Here is a 20,227-nt window from a genome sequence, read left to right as displayed (position 1 = left end):
AGAAGTCTAAATGCATCAGAATTTTATTTGAGAGTTCAATCATTGTTGGTGTATAAAAGGTTTTTACTGCAGCTTAATTTGGTTTATGATCAACAAGCATCAGTCAGGATCTACCAGCTGTAACTCCTGAGGGTGGGAGCAGAGGTTAAAAGGCTTGCTCCAGCTGTGAACTCAGCAAATCCCACTTTTTTTCTGCAGGAGTCCAGTGTCCGGGGTTTGTAGCACTCTGCCTCACATCTCTAAGCTTTTTGCCAACAAAATGGATCAGGCACTTTTTTTGGGGCCTGTGTCAAGTTAGCCACAGAGGCAGAGGAGCAGAGGAAGCTGAATCTGTTTACCAAAGTAAAAGATTTCCCTGTCTTTAGATACACAGTTTTACCACTACAAATATATATCTGAAACAAGACTAAACATCACAATTCAGCAGCCCTCATTTTACTGACTACTTTTATGTCCAAACATAAAAACATATTTCTGGGTTGGCAGTTGTACATGACGTTATATTTGGTTTTGGTGACTAAAATCTACAAATATTTAACCTTTTTCCAGTTAAAACAGATAACCATCATGAAGAGACTAAATGTTTATGTGTGCTTAATATGATTAAGAAGAACCAAACTGATCATATTTACTTAGTTAAAATAATCTGCTATTGTTACACAAAAAAGTTCAAAATGAAAGATTTTACCAGCTTCTGTGTCAGGATGACTTGTGTTGATTAATTTGTCTTTTAAGGCTTAATGTTAATAATCACAATCTAATCTGTAATGTTTTGTTAGCAGCACAAATCACTTAAGAAAGAGCTGCTAAGGTTGTCATATAAACTTAGCACAAAAAGTAAGGAAATCTGTGTTTGGTAATTTCTTTGTTGTAATATTTCTTGGCAATAATTCTAAAATAGAGGTGCCAGGTTGTGGCTGTGTATGGAACCTCCACATGATACTGAGGCCCAATTTTGAATGAATAAATAATTAAATTGCTAATATGTCTAATTTCTTCACACTTCAATCATCCAATGCAATTAACAACCCCAAACAAGAGTCGGTAGCAGAATTCGCTGTTTGGCATTGGCAGAGAATATTTGGCAAGTTTTTCATGGGGCAACACACAACATTTACTCCCACAAATACATTTTCCTTTCAAATGTGGCACCTTTTAGAAGGAAAATAATCATACTTACAATGGTATAAGATTCATTGGCAAGAAGCATGTTACAACAAAGAAATAATCCACCAAACACTACATTTTTTTATGTATTATTTTTTGTTTTATTGTTTATCCCATTGTGAAAGTCCCCACCGGAACTTCTTATATTAAGGAGTGATACTTAACACTGACCACTTGTTGAGTGAAGCGCACACACAGGAAAACACCCTCCCTGATACAATCATCTTTCCAAAAGGCACGACTGTGTGCATTGAGGGGTATTTTATTTATGACGTTTTTTACCTAAAATACCTGCAACGAGCTGTTTTTTTTCCTCCTGTTTTTCTTTATTGAGGCTGCAGAAACGCTCAAACAGACAGAAATACTGATCCAAGCGCAAAATCTTTAGAGAGCACCTCACAAGTGGTTATCATGTCAGGCGAAGAGGCTCCAACTCTGCAGCAAGAACCAGAACAGGTGACGAAGGCCGACGACCCTCCACCGGCTGCAGCGGATCCAAAGCAAGAGGAGTCCGCCCCAGCAGCCGAGGAGACGCCGCTCTCTTGCCGCGCTCTGGTCCTAACGGGTTATGGGGGCTACGACAAGATAAAGCTGCAGGTGAAAACAATGATGAAGCCCCAGCTAAAGCCCGGAGAGGTCCTGGTGCGCGTGAAGGCATGCGGGCTGAACTTCGCCGAGCTGCTGGGCAAACAGGGGCTATACGAGCTGCTACCTGCCCCGCCTGTCACGCTGGGTATGGAGGGCTCCGGAGTCATTGAAGCGGTCGGGGAGGATGTGAAGGACAGGAAAGTGAGTACAAACAAACAAACAAAAAGAAAAAGACCTGCTGAGAACTTCCACACACCCACAAAATACCACTGTGGCGCCAGGTCACGTGGCCCATATTTGTTTGATAAGATATGGGAACTCAAAGGCAAGGTGTTTTTTTATTGGTAAAATTTTTTTAAAGTAACTACAAAGCTAAATGCCATATTTCTTTTGAGAAATAAGTAAATATGCTAAGAAAACCTATAAATTTACTGTTATGATTTGTTATGTCCATTCATTGTCGTTTCTAACAAAACCCAGAGTAACTAAAGATAAAAAAAAAAGTCTTCTAAGACATGAAAACTGTTGACATAACATGCAGACATTCTTCAGTTAACGGTATGAAATATTTGAAAAGCTGCGTGGGATGGAGCTCTCTTCCTACATTGTGTTCCACTCTGGCTTTATTAAAGCTGTTGAAGTTTGATGTATAGCGTGTCCTTGGAGTGTTTTTCCTCTTAGCACTAAAGTGTCTCATTTGCTGCCATTTCGCCATGATAAGAATTTTCCACATGTTGACTTAATTCACTGTTAGGACTGAGATGAAAAGGAGCCAAAAACATAAATTCATACAAAACTCTGCTAGTATCTGCACAGATTAGAGAGCATAAAGTTTTTTGGTGATACTGTCAGTTGTAGGTGCTTGTGGTTTTAAATTAATTAACCTATATAAGCCTTTTAAGCATAAGGCAACCTCATCTTGCACTCAGAAGGGACCCATACTAAATAACCCTGATGGTTGTACAGTATGTTGCAGCTTTTACATAAGTTCTGGTGTTTTCACTTGTGCCTTGCATAGTTTGGTAGGTCATTTCCTTCATATTATTAATGGCTTTTAAATTAAACCACATGTTTTTTTTGTGTATGTGTGTGTGTACACATATACATATAGGAGGCAGAAAACACATTTGAATCTGGAATCAGATCCAGTTGGAGCATTATTAACCTTCCATGTAATGTAAATATTAACAAAAGATAACCTACTGGCAAAAATCTGAAAGGAATGCTTTTGTTTTTGTCTTGTTGCAGGATCTGCATAAACTGAGAAAGGGAGCATAAACATTCATGGGACCTTGCAAAAAAATAGTTATGCCCCAGTTTTACATTAAAGTCACAAAGCTATGCCACTAATTTTTAAAGAAAATATTTACTTAGAGATGTTTGCATAACTCAGACGGTTGTTTAAAATTTCTTATTGTGGTATTCTCTGAATATTTAAACAGTCTTTTTTAAACATTTTGGTTTGTTCATCTTCCTCTTGTTGTTTCAATATCTCTTTTTGATTAGCAGAAGTTGCACGCACTCACATTTATTTTATTTATTTATTTTTTACAAAGTGCGCACCGAATATTCCTCCTGCTTTGCATATTAAAGTGACAGCTTCTTTTTCTGCAGGTAGGGGTAAAAATATGCAGCTTGTTTTGTGGTTCATTGAAAGGTTTCCTGAGTTAAAATGTGACCTGGTTAGGTGGCATTCAGTACATAAAATTAGGAAGATATTATCTCATTTCCTGTTCGGGGGCAAATTTAACCTTTTTAGTAGCAGACAAAACTTTCTCTTAGTATTGTTTTGAATACAAGAAACCCAATCCCAATTCACAGCAAAAATCCCAACTGTGTGCAGCTAAAGATTTATTAACATGATCAGGAATGGTGGTCTAGAAACCTTGCTAACCACTACTCCTAGCCCCAAAAGACAAAGGACACTTACCCTTCCCAAAAGAAGAAAAAAGAGGAGAAGGATTGAGGAGATTAACTGGGACTTAGCTGAACTGTGCTAATTTTGATGGCGTATGACCTTCCATGATGTTAACGTCAAGAAGTGATGGTTAAAGGTTTATTGTTTAGAGAGCTGGTGACATCTACTGTTGAAGTGTAAGATTGCAAGCAACTGGATTCTTCCCTGTTTCATCCTCTTCTTCCTGTAAGAAAAACAGCCATGAAAAATGTTTTAAAAGGGGAAAAAAAGCTCCTGTAGAGCCAGTGTGTAGTTTGTCTGTTATGGGCTACTGTAGAAACATGTTAGTGCAACATGAGTCAGTAAAAGAGGACCCATGTGGTATGATGATATTGTGATTCAACACAAATAAGAACCTGGTTACGAAAATGATGTTGCATTTCTGCTGATGTGTCCTGATAAATCCTACTGTGAAGCTTTTAGAGCAAACACAGCAACATTTATCACAGTACCTCATATTACGCAGCTTTTTTGTGGTTCATTGAAAGATTTCTTGAGTTATTCACCAAGCTCATTCTTAACAGCTAAAAACAGTTAAGTTATTACCTTATTTAGTGTTTTGGGATCTTAACCAATAATTTTATTGACTGTTATGAACAAACGCTTACAAAATAAAAAAATCTATGGGATAAACTGAACTTTGCCATCTTTAGTTAATCATATCCTTAAAGGAATATGTGCTTAGACCTCCAACTTAAACACTTTGGTGGCTGTAAAGTGGTCAAAGCAAGGACATAAAATATGGTGAAAGAGTTACCAAAATAAGAGCGTTCACAAATCACACCTCAATGGCAGAAGAAGACGAAAAGGTAGAAACGTAATGGGCCACTGAGTGCAGTCTGAAGGAGTAGGTAAGATGGGGCTGACAGGACAGAACTTTACTGTAACAGGGTGAAAAATTATACTCTGTTATTAATCTTTAAATAAAACCTATCTTTTGTCAGTACTCACGCAATATTTTCCATCATGACTTAATATGTTTAACATGTGTGACCAAAGCTGCTCCTTGTCCTCGGTATCAGCAGAGAATATCCCTCCTACACTCCTGCCACCCTTCCCTCCTTATTCAGAGAGCAGGATTCTATAGTGAGCAGCAAATTCCAAGACTCTGTTTCTTGAGGGAAGCCGCAAAACACAAGATGCTGCAGCAATGCAAGAAGCAGCATGAAGTCCCAAAAGGGTTGAAGCCAAGAATGTAAAAGATATCAAAGTTCTGAAGATGAAAGATTTCTGGATTAGAGTAAGAATTTGGGGCAGACCTGCAGTAAAAGAGCACAGAGCAGCAGACAATAACACAAAAGGATACCAAAGTGTTTTTAGAGTGTGAGCTGGGCTGTTCCACAGCTTCTCCAGATGAGGACTGCAGGGTGTGGTGACTGTTTCATAAAACACTTGATTTGTTATGTAAGACCCCGTTACAGCTGGTCTTTCCAGATTTTATTCTAAACAGATGTTTCCAAATAAGATAACGGTGATTATGGCTAACACCTTGACTTATGTTTCTGAATGTGTTAAACTGTTCCAGCTGGCTGCCTTGAAATGAAGTAATATACCATTTGTTTGACAAAGAATGTGTGGCTGTATTTTTTCTGCTCAGTTCACCTGTTTGTTTAGGGCTGTTGGGTCAGTTTAAAGCCGGTTTCTTGGGTTATTGTAGAATTATACAGCCCTTTTTTTGTTGTTTTTCTCCTTCTCTGCTGTTCATATAGTTCTACAGGACTTTAAAAAATTGGATTTGGAAAGTCCACTTTGAGTCCTGTATCAGTGTGGAGGGTTATTCATCTTGTGAAAACCAGAACAGTACTGATCCTTTTCTTATACATCTTTTGTCAGCTATAAAAATGAAGAGCACAACTTGTTTATTGGATGGAAAATACAAAATAGTGTTTTCAGTCTCCACTGAGTTATTATGCTTTTCAGTCCAACTGCAGCATTTCAACATTTTGTTTTGTTTCTGCGAATCACCATAATGTAGTTTTAGAAAACACTGCAGCCTTTTAGATGTTTTTAACCATAAAAACTAGCCCGAACATGCTGCTGTTTCAGAAATGAGATAGAGCATTTTAGTGACCATTAATCACCCTCCCCCTGTACTGAAATCCCCACCAGTGCATTGGATTCAAGGGAAATGAAACACTGCAGTCTCATTGAGCTATTAACTTAAGCTGCTAGCTTATTTTTGACACATTTTTAGAGGTGGTGCACCTTAAAGTTTCTTCCTTTTTCACTCCCATGTGGGTGTATGGCCGGTAATTTATTGGTGAATCAATTTATGTATGGAGATGATCTTATGATGTTTAGCCTGAGTAGCGCTGGCCTCCAGCAGCTCTTGCTATTTGCTTTGCTTATGAAGTAGAAATATAATGCTAGCAAGACTGCTGTCATGATCTGCAGAACAAAGAAAGACAAATGTCTAAAATACCCTGATTTTAAGTGGTCTGAGAAAAATCTGGCCATCTAATAAGATGACTGTCACTCAAAGGCTTGAGCAAGTGTCTAAACCTCTAGAAAACTACCATCTCCAGAAAAAATCTCCTGTTAAGTGCATGTCATAGCAACTGCAGAAAAAGTTCAGACTCAATTGTTCAAAAAAACAAAAAAAAAAAACAAAAGTCCTATCTAAACATATAGAGATCCATTAGTTTCTGAATGAGCTGCTACAATATAGGCTCACTCCACTCCTACTTAGCACTGAAGCCTAATCATGGAACAAATACACAGTTGTGTGTTTTGTTAAAAATCATAGGATTTTAACAGTAAATCAGTCACATGAGCCACTTTTTCCAGAACAAGCACTTTCACTTTTTTATACTTTGACCGAGTTGAGCTGAAATTTATTACTTGTAAAGGAGTGTCCTTGCATTGCTTTACTGCTGCTTTAAAATAATAAAAAAGAGTGCATTCATTTTAGGTTCTTGTAGTACAAACCAGGACATGAGTCATCTGGCTCTTATCAAGTCCTAAAATTAAATACACTCTCAGATGAGTAACAACACAACATGATATACATTAAAGCTGGAATGGAGCAAAACATAAATGTTAAGACATGTCACTGTCCTGCTGCAAACATCACTTCAGTTACTTCACTTTTGTGTTAGTTTTCCAGGAACTGAGCTCAGCTTTTCTTAAACTGATTATGGTGCATTTTTTTTATATCGTCCTGCAAAATTTAACTGTGTCATAAGCCCAAGAAATTGTCAAAACGCAGACAAAAAGGACTGTCATCTGAGGTGGAAGTTGAGTCATAACTCATGAAAACTATCAGGTGGCGTTACAGCACAAACATGATGTGTTTATGTGCAGCTGCTTTTATTATCTGCATGTGTGTGTGACTGTCTCCTGACTTGTGAGCAGCAGGAAGTGGGTGTGACTTAAGAGCTCTTAAAGCAGTTTTAAGAGGAAGCAGTGTAGCATTTCTAATCAGATCACACTTTTCCTGTGTCCCACATGCTTTTGTCAAGTTCTTTTTAAACACTGACATTTTTATAATGGATTTCTTTTGGAATTTAACAGCCTATCGAGCATGAACAATATTTTCTATTCTATTTCTATTTTCCTCACACAAAGAGGAAATGGTCAAACATGCAACATGCTTTAAGTCAATATTGTAGCAAGTGAGAAAAGCAAAAAATATCTTGAAATAATATAATAGGAAATGGGTCAGTTATTAAAATGCTGCCACATCAGTTCAAAGGTTTTTGATTTCCTGTTCAAGCTAAAAAAAAAAAAAAAAAAAAAAACTGTTCAGCTCATTTCTAAATGATGAAACTACTTCCAAAAACTTTCTAGAAAGTTTTAGATAATTGGTTTCAACTTCTTTTTGGCAAGTTGCTGATTTTAATGTGATGTTAAAAGTGCAGTTCTGTGAGCAATGTTTATTTGCTTAATGCCTACAGTGCATCAGCTGTGCCCTTATAAAACATTATAAAACACATAGGAGCAGGCTATAAAAGGACAGTTGAGAAAATATGTAAGAGTCTCAGCAAATGTTGTTAACATAGTATTTATATTGATTCAGCCAAGAACCAAGCTGGGCTGCCTTACTGAGCAATCCAAATCTTTATTCAAACTAGTCAGTGTTTGTATTAGTGCTCAGTGGTTACTGTTTCCTTGAGTGAAGAGACTTTTAAAAATGGAAACGCAAACCTTGTAAAAGTGGAGAGGAACTCTGCTTAAAATAAACTGTCCATCAGTGGGTTTATCTGGGCGTAACCAACTCATTATTAAAGAAGCACTTTGGAACATTGACAAATTTTCTCGGTGATTCGCCACCAAACAATGACTAATTTGGCGTCCATCTTACGTCCTACCTGTACCGTGAGCGCTCTCCAGCCAGTAAAGATCAGTCTGATCTTAACCTTGTCCTATCTCTTGCTTTGTCCCTTTCTCTCTTTCTTTTCCTCTCTTCCTCCGACAATGTCCTCTTGCCTTACTTTATCAGCCATGGTATGCAGTCAAATGGCCATTGTTGATATCTGGTTGCTAGCATGTGACATGGTTTATAAAGCAAAAATTTAGCTGCAACGTCACTTGGCATCCTGGAGGCAAAACTTGTTAAGTGTGGTTTCTCGCCCTTGTGACAACTCTTCAGCAAATAAATAAATGTTGCTGTGCCATCAAACAAGTCAGAAACAGAGTTTTAAGGTCAGAAAGTTACATAGTCTTTTGTTTTTAAGGCTGGTGATAAACACTGTGTGCTATCATCGACTTCCACTTCCTCATTTACTGAATTGCCATGGCAACTTTTGTAGGTCTTCATCTGTAGAATGTCTAAATTCAGTCCTATGAGGGCCACAATCCAGCAGGTTTTCCATGTATCCCTGCTTCAACACACCTCTTAGGACCAAATTGAATAGCTCTGACTTATTATGATGCTAAAATTTAGAGGTGCTAAACTGTGATTGTTAAGCAATAATTTACAATTAAGTTGTATTCTATTAAATCCAGTACAGTGGAAAGCTAAGCAGACATTTGCACAGAAAGTGGCCTTAACCCTTCTACAGAATATCAAAGAAACTGGTTCCTAATTTTGGAAAACCAGATGGGCACAAAATGCACTTAAGTTGCACAAAAGAAGGCCAGGACTACCATCAATTAGTGTGTCAAATTTCCAAATTCTTTTTTTTTTAATTATACAACTGAAGAGACTGGCATATAATTACTTGTGTACACATGTATTTGTTTCTTTGCCAGCAATTTAACTTAATGTAGGGAACTGCATTAAATGCTAAGACAATGTTCAGTGAGATGACATCTGGGATTTTACTTTTCTGATTGAATGAATTCAGTCATTTTTGCCAAACGATAAAGGACCCTCTGTTATTTATAATGCTGACAGGGCTGAGCGGTGGTGTGCAACAGATACCTTCTTGTCATTCAGCATGTTTAATAGATCAGATGATTTTCAACTTTCTTGACCTCATTTTTCCATTTGTTGCCCCTGGATGTATTTGACCACACAGACTTTAATCTCTTCCAAAATAGTGAAAGTGAATTCTTATTCAAAGCGCTGACAAAGAATCTCAAGTTTTGTTAGCATGACTGTTGTGTTGAGCAGAAACCTTCAGTGATTATTACTGGGTGCATGTTGTGTTAAGCACTGTACCTCCATTGTGTTGCAACGAGGACACGAGTGTTGCAGACAATTCATGACCACTTACAATTTAAAGGGGCAAAAAGCAAAATCGTTTCACCACAAGGTTTGCTGTTGTGCAAACCTTGCTGTAGACCAAAACAAAGTGCCATGGGCCACACATCCCTCTACCTCTTCCCTGACCCCCAACTCCCCTCCATAATATCACCATTTTGTGGAACATGTCGAAGTAACTTATAACCTTTATGTTGTTATTTACTATTCGTGAGAAGAGCTAGGTCAGTGTTAAACTGGGTTATGTCCCTTTTCTTTATCTGATAACTTCTTCACCAGAAGTAATGTCAGATCCTGGTTGTCTCCAGGTGAACGCTTCATTCCAACCTCCACTGTTTTGCTTTTAAAAAAGAGTCGCTTTGAAAAAATTGAGCTGCCTTTGCTTGTGTGCTCCAGCCTTTTATAGGTAGGGGAGAGCCAACGGCTCAGAGAGGAGACGGTGATTCACATAAACGGCCATGAACGCTCGGCCGGACCAGCTGGTAAACACAGGGCTGGGTATCAACACAGAGAGACGATGTGATGTCATGCTATATTCTAGATGACATTACACCTCTAGTTCTTCACATAGCGATTTATTTAATTCCTTCAAACTAGAAATGATGAATTCCCGCTTATTGTCCCTTTAAAGGTGAACTGACCCCAAAAATGTTCTCATGTTTTGGTGACTTTAAGAACTTGACACACACAAGGAATTAAAATGAGAAAATCTGAAAAATGGAAAGAAGTCACATTAATGAGAGTTTAACAGCCAGACTGAAGAGTAACCTCCTCCTGGGTCTCCCTCTTTTCATCCTCAGGTGGGAGATCGTGTTATCGCGATGAACCGCAGCGGTATGTGGCAGGAATTGGTCGTTGTGTCAGCTGACCACACTTTCCCTATGCCGGAGGAGATGAGTTTTGAGGAAGCTGCTGCTCTTCCCATAAACTACATGTCAGCCTACATGATGCTGTTTGAGATGGCCAATCTCAGGCCGGGCAAAAGTGTCCTCGTTCACATGGCTGCAGGTAAGAAATACAGCGAAAACCTTTGTTCATCATTTCAGATGATGGAATAATTTCCCAATTTTTAGTAAATTTGTGGAAATCCCTGATGGACACAGTTAACTCATAAATTAACAGAAATTAAATTCAGTTCAAGGTTTCCCACAGTTTACATCCCACCACTCACTTTATGTCCAGTTAACTAGGTGTCCTTTCCACACAGAATCCCACATTTCCAAACATGAGTCTTAACTTTCAACCCACAGTTTTCATGTTTCTTTAAACACTTCCATATTTCCCTGATCAATTTATGCAAAGAGAGGTAGCAAACATGTTTTTGCTCTCCCATTTTTTTGTATACTTCACATTTAAAATTCTAATCATGCAGCATTTTCAAAATAAAAACTGTTGCATTTTACTAGGGAAAGTTTGCTTTCTCTAGTAAGGTTCCCTACTGATTGAAAACAGCTCTTCCATAAAGGAGTAATGACCTCCTCAAAGGAAAAATATCTGCCCCATGAGTTAATTGTCAAGTATGACAAATATTTCCTCCAGTCTCCAGGGTAAAGTGTGAGGAGTCACACAGCACGTTTAATGCAGGTCTCTAATCAGTTTTATGAATCCAGCCACATTTCTGTGGTGAGATATAATCAGCCCAGAGACCACAGGTCAGAGGTCAGGACGTAGTATGTGTATGTGCAGACACTGTGGTCTCATAATGGCTCATTCATAAAATGGCAAGCTAGATCATTGTCAAACATGGTTGCTTTGGCAATAAATGACATTTCACACTGACAAATATCTCAATTAGATCAGAGGATGTTTCCACTTTTAAAATGAGCCCTTTGTAGTGCTACAGGAGTTACTGTTGGATGAATGTAGTAGAAATTCATCTTTAGCAATATAGATTTAACAAATTATCAATAGATGCACAAAAACAATACTTTATCCTGTAAAATAACAACCATGAATAAATAAATAACTTCCAGATTTCTCCTGAATTTATACTTGACAGCATGAAGTGTAAGCGGAGACATAAACTGCCTGTCCAAAAACGTACTCTAAATTTAGTTTACCAAAAAGCTAATAGCTTCCAATTGGATAATTAGTGCATGGATTATTACGTTTCAGCTGGTAACAAGTTATTTATTTCTAACTGATGCAGTGAGTAGCTTCTTGCTTCTTAAATAACTTTATTGGAAGACTCTGTCGTGGAAAAGATGTTAATCTGTCACTGAAGGGTCAAATTATTGTCATGCATCAAGCAAAGAAAACGTCCAAGATTGCTCAAACTACTAAAATTGGAACTGTCCAACAGGTTAGTAAAAAAAAAATGAAAGGATAGTCAGGAACCATCATATTTGAGGAAGAGGTGTGGCTGAAAGAAAATCTTTAGTGATCATGATCGCTTAACGTTTGGTGAAATCAGATGGTTAAAAAAAAATACTAGAACTCAAAGCCTTAAGAAAACCACTAATCAGTGAGGCTAATCATAATAAAGGCTTCTATTTGCTAGGGAACATAAAGATTAGACTCTGGAGCAACGGAAGAAGGTTTATCCTGTTCCAGAGTGATGGGTGTGCCAGGATAAGAAGAGAGGCAGATGAAGCGATGCAGCCATCAAGCCTGGTGCCTACTGTAAATCATGTGACATTGCAGCTTTTTGAAATGATGCCACAGCGAACACAGCCTGTAAAGGCTGTCCAACAAAATATTAGTGTGACTTTGTTTGGATGGGCAGTGTATTTTGACTGTAAAAAAGTAATCTGTCTGAATAAAAATTGGTTTGATTTGTTTTAAATGTTTGCACTGCACTGTTAAAAGTTTAAAAGTGAAAATTAAAACTGCTATCAGTTCTAATAAAACAACTTGCTGATGAAGGAACCATGTTATAAAAGTTATTTAATGGCTGTGGCTAGGATTTTCTGTGCTGCTTTTAACCTTGACTCCATCCCCCTGATTTCACCATGAAATTGAGGCATTTTGCTTTTCAGCTTTCTGTTAAGTTGTCACACTTGTTATTTATTAAGGAAACAAAAATCAGAACGACTGACCTCAGTACTTTCACATCATTAAAAGTTAACTCTGCAGTAACAAACAGCTCAGTATATGATAAGTATTACACAGGCCTGTTTTTGTCAGCATCTCAGCCCCCACTATCAGTGTGTTGACCTTCAGCGCACCCTCTCCAAGGCTGCTCGCCACAGTTGAGCGGGCGGTTGTCAGCTGGCCTGTATGAATCCGACACATGAGGCCAGGGTTAAAAAAGAGGGCATGAGATAAGTGGTAAACATGCACATCCAGACAGCCTGTTGAAATGATGAAAGACCATAGAGACCAGAAAACACAGGTTTCTATTTCATCTTATGTAAAAGCCTTTCCACATTTCCAGCATCTGTAGAAGTGAGTCTTATGTCATGGCTGCCACTGGTGGGGGTTTTAGAAATGAAATTAACCCTGTTCTGACTTCTTTCTACCTTTACTTTATTATGCATATCATACTAACCTCTTTAAATGCACCTTGCCTTTTCAATTTCCAATTAAATAGCTTAAAAGCTGCAACACCTAATGCTTCTTTAATGCACCTGTATCACTTCCAACAAAATATTATGCCACTAGTAGGTGTAATTGATTTTATAATTGGAAGTCTCCACCATCTGTTCAAATGAAGCTCAGCAGTTATTTACAATGTTCACCCGAATATTAAGTGTACTCATTATTGCCAAATGAACTGTGTTTTTCAAGTAAACTCACAGGTCCTGGAGTTAAACATTAATCCGTTGCTCAGTAAAGCTGATGTGCGTTGGGGAGATGAGAAGTGTGCATAGAAAACCACTGCTGATGGTTTGGTTCATGGTTGAATTACAGAGTGCTTTAGACCACACAGAAGCTGAAACTGTTCCTCTGTATGAAGCGAAACCTGCTGAGGCTGTGAGTCTCATGGCTTCACTGCTGTGTGCACATCTGCAGGTGGTGTGGGTATTGCTACTACCCAGCTGTGTCAGACTGTGCAGGATGTGACCGTCTTTGGCACGGCATCAGCCTCCAAACACGAGATTATCACTCAAGTTGGAGTAACTCATCCCATCGACTACCGCACCAAAGACTACGTGGCTGAGATCCGCAAAATCAGCCCAAAGGGTAAGGGGGTACAACAAGTACTTTTTTTTTTTTTTTAATCATCAGGTTTCTATTGAAACATGTTTGTTTTTCTGTCTCATTATTTCCTTTTGCTGTTTGCTCTTTTTGCAGGAGTTGACATTGTCCTCGACCCACTCGGTGGTTCTGACACCCAGAAAGGTTTCAATTTGCTGAGACCACTGGGCATGCTTATAGTCTTTGGTAAGACGACATCTGGAATTTTATAAAGAATATATTATTTGAATTTCAGCAAATATTGATTAATTTTATTTTTGAATATCTGGGCAAAATGTTTACAAATAACTGAGCTGTCTATAAATTATATACTTGTCCCAGTGACGTCATGCTGGTTATGAAAGAGGGCGAGCTGTGATTGGTCAGGGTGCAACATGTATGTTGTATCTTCAGCAAATCAAAGGCCTGAGAAGGATTGATGAAAACTGTTTTGTCATAACAGATAGATAAGAAAATATGGGGAGAAGTGGCTACTGTTTTGTTAAATTCTTCTTCTTTCGTCCAGGTGCAGCCAATTGTGTGACAGGCCAGAAGAAGAATCTACTGGCTGTGGCTAAAACCTGGTACAACCAGTTCTCTCTCAACACCCTGAAGTTGATGCAGACCAACAAGGCCATCTCTGGCTTCCACCTGGGCCACATGTCTGATGAGACTTTGCTTGTCGATACCATGTCCAAGTTGCTTGAGCTCTACAAGCAGGGAAAGATCAAGCCCCGCATTGACTCCTGCTATCACTTTGAGGAGGTTAGTTTGATCATAGGATTATTTTATTGATCTACCTCAGGGATCACCAGCTCTGGTCCTCAAGGGCCAGAATCCTGCAGATATTGGATGTGTCCCTGCAGAAACACACCTGATTCAAATGAATGAGTCATTAACAGACTTTTGCAGAACTTGACAACAAGCCGTTGGAGATCAATTTTATTTGAATCAGGCATTGCAGGAGGGAAACATCCAATACCTGAAACACAGCGGCCCTCAAGGACCGGAGTTGGTAATACTGGAACTCCCTAATATGGGAGCAGCTGGCAGGAACTGGTGGCATCTAGTAGTGAAATGGTAGATTACGAACAACTGAATTTAAACATAGCATCAGACTCCCCCTCAAAAAAGTAAGAGAAATACAAAATGACTAAAAAGGAATGTTTTTTTTTTCTTTTGGCAACAGTAAAAATATGGCAATATAATGTGGCAGATTCGGAGCAGAACTTGTGTTGTCTGCAAAACTGCTAAGCAACATCACTTTGTAACTAAATCAAAATGTCTCATTTATAAAACTGTGCATAAGAAATATTACAACAGGTGGCTTATATAAGAAAAACAGGAAATGCAATGCACAAAAGCTTTACGATTTATAAATGAGTCACATACATGTCCTACGCCTGTTTCCATTCATAAATCGGAAACAACTCTAAAGTTGCCGCACATAAGGAAGCGCCTTGCCCCGCCCATCCCGTGGTTTTAGAAAGGCTAGGTGAACGCCCTTGACAAATATTCATCAATATCATTTCCATGATGGTTTAGAACGGGAAAATAGCGAAGAAGCAGAATTTTTCGGAATGCAAGATTGAAATCCTGATAGAGAAGGTTACAAAACGTAATACGGTTTTATGTGGGGAGCATGACATGGACATCACCAATGGCAGAAAGCTAGAGGACTGGCAGCAGGTGGCAGATTATGTCAACGCCGTATCAAATATCTTTGAAGAGAGAAAAGCTTCTAAGTTTCATTTGAATGAGGATGGTTAATAAACAAAGCTGGACCAATGACACAAATCAGTGATTCAGATCAATGATATTTCAACAACTCCCCGCTCCCCCCCCAAAAAAAACCACTGTAAACCTGGGAAATAGCTGTATAAAAGAATAAAGACAAATCTATAGAAGTAGAAACACTTTTTAAAATGGCATCTCTGGGCATTAAATGCAGCAGCTGAAGCGAAACTCCCTCTGCATTTATCCATACACAACTCCACCTGGTGTTTTCCTCCTTTTCATCAATAATGTGAAGTGCTAGACGAACAGACCTCCACCACCATCATCAGATAAAGTGGCACCTAACAGCTGTTGCTAGGTGACAGTCTAAATTGTTGTCGTGGCATCACTACAAGTGGGCCTAACTGTCCTCATTTGAGTTTCTCTGGCTGACTTCAACACTTAGACGGGAGTCTGGCTGTGTTTACAAGCAGAGAATAGAGAGTGGCTGGAAAAGATAGGAGGTCTTGATGACTCAGATTAAAATGGCTTCCATTATGCGTCATCCGTAATTAATTAATTAACAAAGAATGAAGAGTTAGTATTGGATTTACCCAAATCAGGAGGCCAAAAAAAAATAAATAAATTTGTATTAAAGAAGCAACTATTAGCTGAACTGACTTTAAAAGGTAAATATGTCCTTGCCACTTGTATTAAATACTTGTAAGAAGTTTAACCCAGTCTAATTCTAAATTAACTTTACAGCATGTCTCTGATAACTTCCTAGGTTTTTTTTAGGAGCTTAAATGGCAAATGTGCACTTTCAAGAAGGAAAATGTAACTTCTAACTTTTATTTTTTCCTCAGGTGGCCGAAGCCATGAAGCGCATGCATGAACGGCAAAACATCGGAAAAGTTATCCTTCTTCCTGAACCGAAGGCGAAGGAAGAAAAGCCAAAAGCCGATGCCGAAGGCGGAGAAAATGTGGAAAAAAATGAAGCTGCTGTCAGCGAGAAAAAAGAGGAGGCCACAGAGGAAGTTGAAGCAGAAAAGGATTGAGTAAGAGTGTTTATTTGAGGGGTGTTTCCAAGTACTTCAAGAGATTTGTCCAGTTGTTTGAGAAAGAAGAAAAAATAACGGAGCGAGAGCTATGAATTGTCAAATTTTGTCAGTATTTTTTTCTTTTTTTGTGCAATATGTCAATGATGTAGTGTCTTTGTCGGGAACACTTTTTTTAAAATAAAGGCTCACTGTATTTGGATACGTTTTCTGTGTCGTATTGACAGTAAAGAGACCCAGCTTTTCACCGCTTCAACAGCTTCAGCATCTGTAATAACAACAAACTAGGGATAGTTCAGCCTGTGTAAAACTAAACTTTTACTCAAAGCAAAACTGGGAAAGGCCACTCAAAGAAGTTAATAGACTAAAAATAATTTTCTCTCTACGTTTTAGTTCAGTGCTGTTAAGACTTGCTAGAATTTCCTAATTTACTTGCCTTTCTTTGAAGTGGAAGCATATCTTAAAAGCCTGGCAGTAAATATACATATTAGTGTAATCAAACAAATTTTACCCATGCATGTTTTTTTTTTTTTTTTCTTTTTTTCTTTTTAAAAGTATAATGGTAGTGATCATATTATTTAATGGGGTGAGATGTCCCACTGAAATGTCTGAATTTTATCTAAACATGTCTTTTTACTGAGCCTCCTTTGATTGTTCTTGTTCAGGTTGAGACTTTGTAGTGTGTGTGTGTGTGTGTGTTTGTGTTGTAATTGTTGAAGTTTCCTCACTTATTTTTGCCAAAATTTAAAGCCAGCTTTGACCACTGCCATTGAATAACAATTAGTAGGATTTCCCTACTTGGCAATCACGTCTTGGGTTTCCATCCAAAAACAACGTCCCAATTCCCCATTTCAGGCTGAATCAAAGCCAGTTAAAGCTTTCCTTGCTTTTCTTTTGTCCTGTGGTTTAGCTGCTTTTTAAAAATTCCTACACTGAATTGCTGAAATTAAGAATTAGAAAGATTTTTACTCAGTGACTACTTGTGAAAAAAACGGAGTGGTTAATGAGGAAAAGGTGGCGATGTTTCACATCAGTGTCTAGATTTTCAGTATGGACAGTTTCCCCTCTTCTCATCAGTTTGAAGCTTTTTTTTTGTTTTGCCAAAAACAACTGATTTTCTCCAGGTTCTTCAGTCTTACATTATCACTTGCAGGTCTCCTTTCTTTAATGGATGACGTAACTAGTACAATTTAAGCACAAGAGTTCCTTTTGTGTGTGTGTGTGTGTGTGTGTCCAGCTGTGGGTGTAATTCAATGCTGTGACGCAGACGATGCAAACCAAAGCAAAGGAGTCTTTCCTCCGTCCTCACCAGCCCAGCCCTTCACATTCCTCGCTGCACTCTCGGTGCTGCTTTCTGTCTCCTCTGGAACTGACCTCTCAAATCTCTCTCCGTCCCCAACCGCACATTGTTTTGATTTCCTAAGAACACTCAAAACAAAGTTCCACAGATAATGTTTTATGTTGTTTACATTTGTGACATTCTGTTCTTTTGGCCACTTGGACAAGTATTGTTAGGTTTGGCCAGGTTTCCTTATGCCAGTATGATGTAAGATCTGTAGTGGAGTTTCAGAGGGAACTGGAACATCATATGACACTGTTATCAGCTTATTTGTGAACCCTGAACTTTATATTTGTCCACTTAATAGGTAAATATTAACAAGCTAGAGTTATAGTTTTTGTTAATTATTAAATTAATTACTTTGACATTTGACTTTGTATTCTTTTTGCAAATGCTCCAAAAATGTTTTTATTTTTCTCTTTTCAGTACTAAGAAATTTAGAAATGGACACTGACCGAGTATTTATACAAGCAAGTGGGGACATCTAGTGGTCAGTGTAAAGTATTACACCTGTCCATCATTTTGCTTCTTAATACAATGTTTTGCTTCCTGCATTATTTAAGTGTGCACCATCAGGTCAGGAGGTGTCCTTCAACTAAAAGGTAAAAACAACACTACCCTAATACAAATCAACATCCCTCTGTGTTAACAGATGTTCTATGTTGTGCATCACATTGGGAAAAAACAATTATGTTAGCAACATAACTCAAAACGTAATGGACTGATTTTGATTAAATTATCAGGAAATGTCAGAAATGGAATAACAAACCAGTGATTAGATTTTGGGGGTGATCGCCTGGATACAGGAATTTTTTTAAAGGAAGGTTTACCGTTGGGAGATAGGGGTAATTTTGCCATTACAGCTTCTAACTCAACCGATAACGCCCAGAATCATTACCAAAAAAAGAATGACAAGATGACATAATGGCAGATTTTAAATACACTAATGGCTACCCCAGATTGCTGCTATTAGAGAAAATGCTAATTTCTTAATCTTGGTGGCTAAAGGTGTTTCCATGGTCAAGGATTCTAAATAAAATGTGACATCTATCCTGATGATGGAAATAGATGATGTTAGCTTGATGTATACATAAGAGTGTTGGCATGGGGTTGGTATCAGGGTGGGGTGTTTTCTCAGGTGAGTAAACCCATGACTTGGTGGTTTGCTCTCAAGTTCTTCTAGTTTCTGTTATGAATTATAATCTAAGATGTCAAATTATAATCAAACTGCCTGTGATGTCAAAGAATTCGGTTTGATTAACACATATTTAATCACCTGAGCAGATGCCTAAAGATGTCATACATTAGCCTCCAACCCTTTTCTTTTGTTGATCCAGAATGGTTTTCTGGTTTATTGCATTTTTGTATATTGCTACGTGTTTTATTTTTATTTTTATTTTTATTTTTATACACTTTGAGCTTTGATGTTTGTCTGATACTGACCTGTCTGCATAATTAAAGCTTTTTCTGCTTCTCTATAGTTGTGAATTGATTCAATGATGATAATTTTATTATTACCATTTTTTCAACATGAAAATAACATTTATATATATAAAAAAAATTATGGGTTCATATATCTCACAGCTGCTACTTGGCGAGAGGCAGATTAAACCCAGTTCACTGCATGGCCAACATTGAGACAGTCACACTCATTCCTAGGAAAAAATTAGAACCAACCTAACGGCATTGGACTGTGGGAGGAAGCTGGAGTACCAGAGAAAAAGCACATCTGCATTTTGAGAATGTGCAACCTACATTATCATGCATGCAGATTCATTACGGATGAAGCTGATGCAAGTTTAAGATATTTTGTTATACATTTCTGCTTTAAATATGATTAATAAATATTATTTAACAAGGATTATGTGGCATCTTATGGTCCAAATGCCACTTTGTCCTCATGAGCCCCAGTGAAGCAAAACAAATTTTGTTTCTACGGAAACTGAGGTTTGCGTGTGAGCATGAAGATGGCCTTCAAAATCAAGATGAACAAGGTAGATTTTTGTTGTTGTTCCAAAATAAATATTAAATTGCATTGCCACAAGGCTAAGTACCTTTTAAAAAAAAGTTTAAAGTTTTTAAAATTACTGTTGGGGCCATGTTTATCAGATACAAAGAGTCTGATCTTTTAAACAAAAATAAAGTCTTTTTCATCAGTTAACTGCAACAATAATAGATTTTTATTTTCCAATATGTCTCAACAAGCATCACGTTTATATTTCTAGATAAAAACCTCTTATTTAGCATTTTGTTTAAGTTATCAGACTTTCTGTAGAGTAAAATGTTAGTAAATACAAGAGCTTTGCTTTAGTTTGATTCATTTCTAGTTAGATGTAGTTTTAAAAGATTGTTTTTCACAGACCTTTTTTTTGCAAATCAGCTGTAAACAAAAATATTTTACCAAAACTAGATTCTATAACCAAATCAATGCTTCCTTATGGCTATTATAATTATTTTTATTTGCATAAGTTAGCTGAACACTTATCTGAGATGATTTACAAGAAGATACTAATCATAAAACAGCTTTTGTATTAAAGAAGACAATGGACATTTTAAAGCTGTCATCTAACTATTTCAATGGTGAAAGACCAGAATTCATAATTTCCTATTTTTAAAATATTTAGATAGTCAAAGAC

The 20,227-nt window shown here is 37.7% G+C and overlaps 1 protein-coding gene across 1 annotated transcript; it reads left to right on the top strand.

Moving 5' to 3' along the window:
- The first annotated feature begins 1,346 nt into the window (after positions 1–1,346).
- On the top strand, positions 1,347–19,067 carry LOC121632281 (synaptic vesicle membrane protein VAT-1 homolog). Its single transcript, XM_041973608.1, has 6 exons — positions 1,347–1,956; positions 10,160–10,367; positions 13,314–13,484; positions 13,596–13,685; positions 14,005–14,243; positions 16,061–19,067. Exons 1-6 carry the CDS (start codon positions 1,579–1,581, stop codon positions 16,250–16,252), a joined length of 1,278 nt encoding a protein of 425 aa, XP_041829542.1. The 5' UTR covers positions 1,347–1,578; the 3' UTR covers positions 16,253–19,067.
- Positions 19,068–20,227: the final 1,160 nt, after the last annotated feature.

This window comes from Melanotaenia boesemani, chromosome 21 (genome assembly GCF_017639745.1).
Source record: "Melanotaenia boesemani isolate fMelBoe1 chromosome 21, fMelBoe1.pri, whole genome shotgun sequence".
Taxonomy (NCBI): Eukaryota; Metazoa; Chordata; class Actinopteri; order Atheriniformes; family Melanotaeniidae; genus Melanotaenia; species Melanotaenia boesemani.
The sequence above is the reverse complement of the archived record's forward strand: the minus strand, read 5'-3'. Positions and strand labels throughout refer to the sequence as shown.